This window comes from Callorhinchus milii, unplaced genomic scaffold (genome assembly GCF_018977255.1).
Source record: "Callorhinchus milii isolate IMCB2004 unplaced genomic scaffold, IMCB_Cmil_1.0 Scaffold6, whole genome shotgun sequence".
Lineage (NCBI taxonomy): Eukaryota > Metazoa > Chordata > Chondrichthyes > Chimaeriformes > Callorhinchidae > Callorhinchus > Callorhinchus milii.
The window spans coordinates 815,365-825,483 of NW_024704747.1; the positions used below are offsets into that span (position 1 = coordinate 815,365).

General features: G+C 47.0%; 1 protein-coding gene across 1 annotated transcript; it reads left to right on the forward strand.

Annotated features, from left to right (window-relative positions):
• Nucleotides 1-905: 905 nt before the first annotated feature.
• marchf4 (E3 ubiquitin-protein ligase MARCHF4) lies at nt 906-9,492 on the forward strand. Its single transcript, XM_042336309.1, has 4 exons — nt 906-1,382; nt 7,590-7,751; nt 8,417-8,609; nt 9,155-9,492. Exons 1-4 carry the CDS (start codon nt 966-968, stop codon nt 9,490-9,492), a joined length of 1,110 nt encoding a protein of 369 aa, XP_042192243.1. The 5' UTR covers nt 906-965.
• The last annotated feature ends 627 nt before the right edge of the window (nt 9,493-10,119 follow it).

The window sequence follows — 10,119 nt, forward strand, 5'->3', positions numbered from 1 at the left end:
AAGCTGAAAGCGAGAGCGTGTTTTTTTTCCCCTTCAGTGTGTGTTTTTTTCTCTGTATTTTTTATTTCACTATGCAATCGGGGCAGAGGGGCGAGAGAACGACACGGATGGGAAGGGAAGGAATGAGAGGCTCCAAACCAGGAATCCAAACACAACTGCTCGTCTGACACCCAATCCATCGGCACAGGAGAAGCGGTTTGAGAACGATCCCATCGTTATTCTCCTGACCATCGATTCACATCTCTCTGTGTGTGTGTGTGTGTGTGTCTGTGGGTCTGTTATTTCGAGCTCCATCTGCAACGTTAGAGGAAAAAACAGCCTCCGCTCTGGACACTGAGGTTGACCAGCAATGGTGAAAGCCACCAGAGGAGATCGATATTTCCCAGGATCGATTATCGATGAGATGTAATCGGGAATCGAGTGATTAGAAGCCCCAGATTGACTCTCCCTCTCACCCCTCTCCCTCAACACATACACCACACACTCTCCCGATTTGGTACTGCCGTTGATTTCCATCTGTTTGTGGCCTCGGATTGGGAGATTGGTGGAGAGAGAGAGAGAGAGAGAAAGGGGGAAACGAGAAGAAAATGGGAACACAACAACACAACTGAAGAGTTCTCAGTCAAGATCTTTGCAAACCTGGCAGATCAATAACCCACACCGATCACCATCTGCGGAAGAAATTGTGAGTGAAGGGAATCAGTCTATCATCACGGCCACTTGTGTGTGTGTTTGGGTCTCATTCCTGGGAAGGGAGAGACAAAAAAACTGGATTTTCATCCCAAATCTCAGTCCCAGTTGACCCCCTCCTCTCCTTTTTATGCTGAATTTGGTCCTGAATTTCTGAAGGATCCCTGGAAAAAAAAACAAGACTCTGGGTTTTTTTTTTACCCGTCTCTCTGTGTCAGCTTTTCTATGTGTTAGTTAGTGTGTGAGTGTGTGCAATTGTTCAGTCACACACACAGATGTTGCGCCATCAACGTCTGGTTAAGTGCCGCTGCCATAGGCTGTACAATGACTTGAAGCTGTTGCTATTCCCGAGACCACCTCCCCCTCCATCACCTCCTCCGACACCTCCTCCCCCTCCTCCCCGTGGAATGAATTACGACCAAATCGCTCTACCGATCAGGAATGGGTTCCCAACCACCAACACCACCAACAACAACACTCTGCCAACCAATGGCAAAGGGAACAAGCAACAGCCACCCAGTCAGGCCCCCGAGCAGGAGCCCAGTGTCCAGGAGCAGCCCCTGACTCTGGTGAGCACCTCCTCAGAAGACTACTACCACAGAAAAGGAGAAGACAGACTCTCTCTCACCAGTAGCCTGGACAGTGGCTGCAGGTCTCCCCAGTGTCGCATCTGCTTCCAAGGCCCTGAGCAGGTGGGTGATTGATTCCAGGTTGGTCCCAGGTCTGGTCATCCCTCGTGCCCTCAGTTCCACCATCGGTGGATGCGCTACATTCTGAAACTTTGGAACACTTCTCCTCTATCCCTCTGCCTTACCCCCTTCCTTCCTCATCTTCAGATCACACCTGAAGACCTTCCTCTTCGACTGTGCCTACGGTCACCTCCGCCCCCCCCCCCCCCCACCGCTCGGTGAAATGCTCCTCCACTGTCAAGTGTTCTGGGATGGTACCCTGTGTGAGGGGCAGTTGTTGTTGGTCTGGTGCTCTCTATCTAATTCCTTATAGGTGGTTCTTAATAGTCTACCTACTGGCTTGGTAGTAAAGACTAGTGCAACCACCTTTTGAGAGAGAAAGAATGGTTCTGTGTTAGTTACAGCACAGAAAGAGGCCATTCAGCCCATCAACAACAACAACAAGATTCCATTTATAAAGCGCCTTTCACGTCAGGAGGACGTCCCAACTGTTCATATGTAGCTAAGAGTATTGGGATAGAGCATAAAGCTCCCACTACACTTTCCTATCCAGCTGCTCGCTCCCACTGGAGCTCTCTAAGCCATTCCCTGCTCTTTCCCCTTTGTTTCTGTGAAAGTGGATGTTAAAGATTCCTCGATTCTATAAGGAAAGTGAAGGGAGTTTCTGGCCTGGTTAACAATCCTCCAGATAAAGTCTTTCACCTCATACCTGGGACAATTAGCTGATGCGGTTGTTTACAAAAACAGTCACTACACCTCACAGTAATTAACTGAAGTGTTTAGATGTGATAAGGTGCTCTCGTTCTCGCTTCCTAAATACTGTGCATCATTTTTATTAAAATGCAAGGATTATCATTATTATCATGAGATAATTGTCTTTGTGTCTGGGACTGGCAGATGGAGGATGTTCACTGTGGCTGGCGCAGGCCTTGGATGTCTGGTGATGATGTGAGACTGTGCTCTGGTGTTCGATTGTCTTTGGGGTTTATGTGAAGCTCTGGTCTATGGACTATGGTATACTGTTCTGGACGAGTGTACAGTTCCATATTTCCATCTGAGGCTGGCAGGCAACCAACTGATTGTCCCTACCTCCTTCCCCTGAGTGCGATGTGTGCAGGTCTGGCCAGGCCATACCTGGGGTACTGTGGGCTGTGCTCTGGTCAGCATGCACTTGGTTTGCACAGTATAATAGCCACTCAGCTGCTAGATGTAGTACAGGGAACAACAAGGCTACTGCCCGGAGGGATGAGCTGTGAGAACCTTGAAAGATATTGTCTCAGAGAGAATTTTATAAACGTAACCCAGAACTTTCCTATACACCAAGGCTGTGGAGCAAGAGGTCACAGGTTCAGGGTTATCAAGGGTAATTTCAGGACAGTCACCAAAATGTAATCCCTTAAAACGAAATTTGGTCACTCAATCCACGACTGTTTGTTGAACACTGCTGTACACAACTGGTTGGCACGTTTCGCCCATATAATATGCAGTCAATTCACTTCACAGTAAATTCTGTGAAGCGCTTTGAGACTCTGGAAGACGTGATAAGGTGCTATATCAAATGCAAGGATTATTATTATTATTAATTAACTTTTTTTAAAGACATGCTAAAAGGTGGAACCTGGTTTGGCTCAGTTCCACACTAGACCAACTGAGCCACTGCGGAATTCTAGGGAGTGAAGAGTTTCTGTTTATTTTTACTCCGCTACTTAGAGTGTGTAATTTACCTCTTCCTACACTGCCTTTTTTTATTTTTACAGCGTAAATAAATATTCCACTATTAATGTTTTCATTTCGGTATCAAGTGGTTTCACAATAAAATATTCACCACTTCACACCTCCACAGTCTGCAGGCACACACCCCGACCCTCGCAGGGTCTAACCCCATCAGAGCCTGCACATGCCTGAAGCTGTGCGGTTGGTGTCAGGCTGTCACCAGGACAACAGACATCCCAGAATTTGCTGTCCTTTGGACAATTGCTATGTCTCAGGCCTCAAATTCTACATTTATCGGTCTTTGTCGGTTGTGGTACCGTAGAAATCTGTAGTGCAGTGATTAGAGCACTCACCTCACAAGTGAGAGGACCCAGGTTCGATTCCTGGACGGGGTAAAACCTTAGGCAAGATTCTTTATTCCACACACCGCTGCTTCCCCAGCAGTACGTAGGAACCTGGTTGTTAAGTCGATTGGCAGATCGCTTTCCGGGAGTAATAGTCCCTCAAAAAAAGCATTTGGTCACTCAATCCATGACAGTTTGTGGGACACTGCTGTGCGCAATGTTAGAAAGGCTGCTCGTGTCGCCCATAAAATACAGTCAATATACTTTATACAGTATATTCTGTGAAGGGCTTTGCAACATCTCAAAGACGTGATAAGGCGCTATTATCAAATGCTAGACGCTGACAGAGTATAACTGTATAATAATTAAGATGTTGATACAAGCCACCAGTTGTTGTGATGACTATTGCCAAGAGTGCTGGTGGCAGCCCCCTCCTCACACTCCTCCCACACCTAATACTGTTCACAACGGTTCACTTCATCAGTTGGCTAAAGTCTTAATTAAACAAAAATCAGAGCTAAGTCAGTGTCCCAGTAACCGGCTCCGATGCTGTGAGTCAGTTGCATGGCCGACTGGTTTCTGGGCTCCGTCACTGTGAATGGTGTTTGCGGGCAGGGTGAATGCCAGCCTCCAGCGGACTCCTGACCGAGGAGACAATTAATACACCAATTAGTTGCTTTCTTGAGCAATATGTTAATTAGCACATCACGTCACAATTTTTTATCCACACCTCGTCAGAGAACAATGTTTTAATTCAACCCCCAAATCTCCCGTGGCTAAAGGTTGGAGCAAGAATTGTGATACTATCTTAGTCACTCGCCCTCTGGTTTCTGGATCGGGTTGTGGATCAAAGTCTCCACATCAGAGACTTTGAGCTCAGTGTGACTGAGGCTTCAGAGCAGTACTTGGGGGAGCGCTGCATTGTTGGAGACTCTGTTCTTCAGGTGAGATGTTAAAGCCAGAGGTTCCTGGGTGTCCTGGCCGACAATCTTCCTGATGAATTGCTGATTTACTTCACGGCTCTGTGGGGAACCTTACTGCATTGGCTACTGTATTTGCCTACAAGTTTCCCTGTGAAGTGTTTTGAGATGGTTCAACATTATAGATAATAATAATCCTTGCATCTGATACAGCACCTTATATTGTGGTTGTCTACGTCTTAAAGTGCTTCACACGATACACTGTAAAGTGGATGGATTGTGTGTTTTGTGGGCGAAACGCAGCAGCCAATTGCGCACAGCAGTGTCCCCCACATGGATTGAGTGACCAATTTTCTTTTTTCGGAGGGATTATATTAGACGCTGTATCAAATGCGAGAATTATTTATATATTTTGTTATAGCTGCAGGACCCGGGAACATTTCACTTGTGTGTTATTCTGAATGATTTGCAGCAGACGAGAGTCTTGTTTGACCAATGCCGTTTGCTGGTGTCTGTGATGTAAAGCATCCCGTTCCCAGCCTCTCCTCACACGCTCCAGTCAGGATGTATATTAGAAATTCTGCTCAGGTCAAGCTTTACTTCCTTGTTCTACATAAGAATTTGCTGGCGAAAGAGGCACAATGTACATCCAGTTCATCTTCCACCATCCTTGACATGTCGTGTCCCAAACTATATTCTGTGTTCTGAGATATTATTTTCTAAAGAAATCTATCAAATTTGTTCTTGAAAGAATCAATACTTTCTGCTTCCACCAGCTGTCTCCCGGGGGAGCCTGTTCTATACATTTACAATTCACTCACTGAAGTAGTATTTCCGAAATTATTCCCTTCAATCGCAGGCCGTGTCCTCTGGTTCTACTGTTCAGTACAAGATTAAAAACAGCTTCTCGTGGTTTCTGCTTTTCAAATCTTCAAACTCGTGGGTTCAAGCCTCAAATTAGTTATTACATTTGACAGCAATTACCTGTGAAAAGCTTCAGATTTTTTGATATATCTATGTTTTTCTGTGCATGGCTTTCTGAGTGTGTGTGTGTGTGTGTGTCCCTCGCTGTCAGTTTCTAATCGTGCACTTGTGTGCCTCTGGTCTGTTTTGCTCTGACTGCATGCCTCTCTCACTGTGTCTCTCTGTGACTCATTGAGAGTGTAAGCCTTTGTTTCTGTCTAGCTCTGAGTGTCTCACTCTAGGTGACTCACTGTGAGCTTGCGAGTGTCTGGGTGTTTCACTATGTCAATGAGTAATAATAATAATAATTCTTGCATTGGATGCAGCGCCTGATTAAGTCGTTGAGACTTCCCAAAGATCTTCACAGAATAGTGAATTCTGTTTCTGGGTGTTCGGCAGTAAATGTATGTTTGTCTGTCTGGATGTCTGTCTCATTGTGAGTCTGTGAGTGTCTGTCTCTGTGTGTGTCTCTCTCTGGAATTTCTATAATGTTCATTGTTGAGAATAGCAATCTTTCTCATCGGGATTTTCTGTTTAAACACACCTAAAGGGAAATCCCAGATAACTCTGTTGTGAAAACGAGCGCTGTTTCTCATGATCAGCGTAAGATAGATCCTATAGTGTCCCTGTCTCTTGTCTTGCTGTTTGTGTTTGTCTGTCTCTGGGGCCTATCACGTGAGCATCGCTAAAAATAGAAACCTTTTTCTATTGTGTTTTTTTAAATCTTGTGTCCGTTCTTCCAGGACCACTTCACTCATTTCTCCATATCTGTGCACTCTCTGTATTTGGTACCTCTGTACCTGTGTGTATATCAGATATAGCTTTGTGTTTCTGCAAATGTAACTGGAGCCTGGGCTGCACCTATAACTAGGAAAAGGAAAGCCACCCCACCCCTCACACACACACAGAACTGCGCGAGCTGCAGACAGCACACTAGGTTTATAGACCCCCCTCCCCACCAGGAGCGAGGATGGTAGGGGCTAAGCTGCTTGGCAGTGCAGAGTGACTCCTGAACACTTGTTACATCTCGGCTCAGCCAGACTACGGGACCACTCAAATGGCCATTTACACCCAAGGAAAATTGGTTTGATTACTTGTTAACTGATACGTAGTGCGTCCAGCTCACAAGAGCAACAACCTAGCTTCAGCACAAATGAAAATTTAATGGGATTAAATATGTAGCTTCCAAACAAACTGGCAGCACATCACACAGCAAGCAACAGAAGCAATGTGCTGGCTTCAACCCGCACACCAAAGCTTTGCTTTATGTCTGCTTTCCTCCCAACATGATCTAATTTGCGGTATTTGCTAATGTGAAAAGTGCTGATACCAAATTTCTAGCAAACTGACAAGCTTTCGTCAGAGCGTGATGCTTTAGAATAATTTGTAAGCTAATTTGTTTTCTATTAACAAATCTACTGTTTTAAGAAACACCACAGGAGAAATCTCAGCCTGACTCATCTGGTCACGCTCTTCTCTGGGTCAGAATGTTGTGTGTTCAAACCCATATATCATACTTTCAGCTCAGCATCTAGGCTGATATTTTCAGTGCATTGCTGGGGGAAGAGCTGCATTAATAATAATAACCCGGTCCAATAACAACACACAAGGCTCTGAGCCAGTGACAGTGCTTTTACCCACTCAGCCAGGCTGGCATGGGAGAGCTAGCTACTGAGCCTCTCACTGTGCCCTTCGGGCCTATTCTAATCGAGTGATGGACCTCTTTGAGTCTCACTGGAGTGGCCCTGTGGCAGTCTGGTGATCAGGAGTTTCAGCCTGATGTATAATTCAGAGCTGTCATGTTCCATTCATTCAGAATGAGATTCTAGATTGGAACAAACCCAGCCTTAGATGGTTAGCTCACTGAATAGAAGCAGAGTCGTGTGGTGCTCTGAGAGTGATGATGAGCTACCTAGGACTTACCCGCAATTTACTTGTGTGGCTGAGCCTGGGTTTAGGAGTGCAGGATTGCACAGACTGGGAAAGCACTATTGTTCTCTATCTGATAGGCTCCAAATCCAAACAATTCCTCCATCTCGTTTACACCTCAATTGATCTCTTCACTAAGTAGCTGTTTAATCCTCTCTTGAATTTGCTGACATAATCTGCCTCCATTGCCTCCCTGGGTGCAAATCCTTAACTGTCCAGTGGCTTGGACGTCCTCCCGAAGTGAAAGATATGTGTGAATGTAACTTGTTGTTGTGATGAACAATTGCTTTGACTGAGGAAGGGAAGCACCAGCCTCTGATGTTCTGATCTTGTGCTTTCAGGGGGAGTTGCTGAGCCCATGTCGCTGTGACGGGTCTGTACGCTGTACCCACCAGCCCTGCCTGATTAAGTGGATCAGCGAGAGGGGGTCCTGGAGCTGCGAGCTCTGTTACTACAAGTATCACGTCCTCGCCGTCAGTGCCAAGAACCCACTTCAGGTCAGTGCTGGGGCCAATCGACCCTCTTAGCCAGTGAAGGAACCTCACCGATCTACTTCAGCCACTTCTGGTGAAGCCCACTAGAGACATGGAAATACTACAGTAGGGTATTCTGTAGTGTATCCTGTAGCTGTTATTAGAGCAATCGCCTCACAAGCTCGAGGACGTAGGTTCAATTCCTGCGCGGGGCAAAACCTCAAGCAAGTGTCCTTACTCCACACGCCTGTTTACGTAGGAACCTGTCTGTTAGTCAATTGGCGGATTGCTTTCCAGGGGTAATCTCTTCAAAAAAAATAATTTGGTCACTCAATCCACGACTGTTTGTGGGACGCTGCTGTGCACAATTGGCTGCTGCATTTCGCCCACAAAATACACAATCAATTCACTTTACAGTATATCCTGTGAAGCGTTTGAGACATCTCCACAATGTTTTCATTTTTTAAAGGATAGAGGGATTAGGGGATTTGGGGATAGGGCGGGTAAATGGCGGGGCAGGCTCGAGGGGCCGAATGGCCTACTCCTGCTCCTATGACTTATGGTCATACGGTGATTAGGCAAGATATCAAATGCAAAGATTATTATTATTATGTTCCATGTAACAAAGCCTAGAAACCAGTTGAACCATTTAATGTAGCCATTGTGACACCTCCCTCTCTGTTCGCTCCGTGCAGTGGCAGGCCATCTCCCTGACGGTGATCGAGAGGGTCCAGATAGCAGCCGCCATTCTGGGATCCCTCTTCCTCATCGCAAGCATCTCCTGGTTAATCTGGTCGATCATCAGCCCGTCGGCCAAGTGGCAGAGACAGGACCTTCTCTTCCAGATCTGCTACGGCATGTACGGCTTCATGGACATTGTCTGCATCGGTGAGTGTCCGTTTTGTTCACTTCACAGTCACTGAGCATTTACAGCAAAGCAACAGACCATTCGGCCCTGTACAGGCACAAGCCTGCAGTGCAGTGGTTAGAGCGCTCGCCTCACAACAGAGAGGACCCGGTTCAATTCCCGGCGGGTCAGGGCGAAACCTTAGGCAAGTTTCCTTACTCCACACACACACACACCCACACACACGCCTCTGTAAGTAGGAACCCAGTTGTTGGTTGATTGGCGGGATCGCTTTCCAAGGGTAATATTCCCTCCAAAAAAAATAACAAAAAAATGATCACTCAACCCACAACTGTTTGTGGGACGCTGCTTTGCTTAATTGGCAGCCGCATTTCACCCAAAAATACAGTCACTACACATTACAGTATATTCTGTGAAGCGTTTTGAAACGCTTTGAAGACGTGATGAGGCGCTGTATCAAATGCGAGGATTATTAATATTATTATTATCTAACCAATCCCATGTCCACTGTGGGTTGGAGCATGGAAACCCTTCACACTCTCTCTATCTCTCCTTGGTTTTCCAGGCCTGATCATTCACGAGGGACCTTCAGTTTTCCGGATTTTCAAGCGATGGCAGGCGGTCAACCAGCAGTGGAAGGTGCTGAACTACGAGAAGTCCAAGGACACTGAGGACGAAAAGAGCGGGACAGGACGCAGCAGCCGCTTTTGCCAAAGGAACTCACGGGCCGAGCACCCGCCCGCCACGAACAATGGCTCCCATGGCCAGCACCCCAGCAGGAACATGTCTGACCATCACTGTGCGTACACCATCCTCCACATCCTCAGCCACCTGAGGCCAAGTGAACCGAGGAGCCAGACTGGCACGAGCAGGGAACTGGTGATGAGAGTGACCACGGTCTGAAGACGTCGTCATTTCACTCCAAGGACGTGAGGTTGGAAAGCCGGGGGGTGGGTGGGGGGGGGGGGGGGGGGAGGAGGAGGGGGAGGCATGGGGGTTTGACACTGACACTCAGACAAGGCAGTTGGAGCTTGGCTTCGACTGACCTGCAGGAGGTGTGGGGATCAGACCTCCCCCCCCCCCTCCCCCACCCAAAACCAGCGGCTAGAAGGGAGGGGTTGGACGGTGGGTTAAAATGAGCAATGGTTCGCAATAGCTGCGGGCTCAATACTCGAGTTTAGATAAAAGAAAAATGGGCAGAACTGTTACAAACTACGTTGTGGGAGTGTGCTCGTTTATTCCCATTCTGGTGTGGAGACGGCCAGTGATCTAACCATTGATTTATTTATAATTCACGCTGGGTGAGTCTGCACCACCAGGACCAAAGCACAAATTCCCACTCCACTGACATCCATAGCCAGCATTCCCAGCTCTCCAGAATCTACACATAACACTCCCAACTGACATCTGCACACGGCATTGCCAATGCACATCCACGCACAACATTCCCAATTCATATCCATACACCAATATTCCCAATTGATGTCATGTTTATTCAGCCGGCTGTCTGACACAGGCAGAAACCTATCA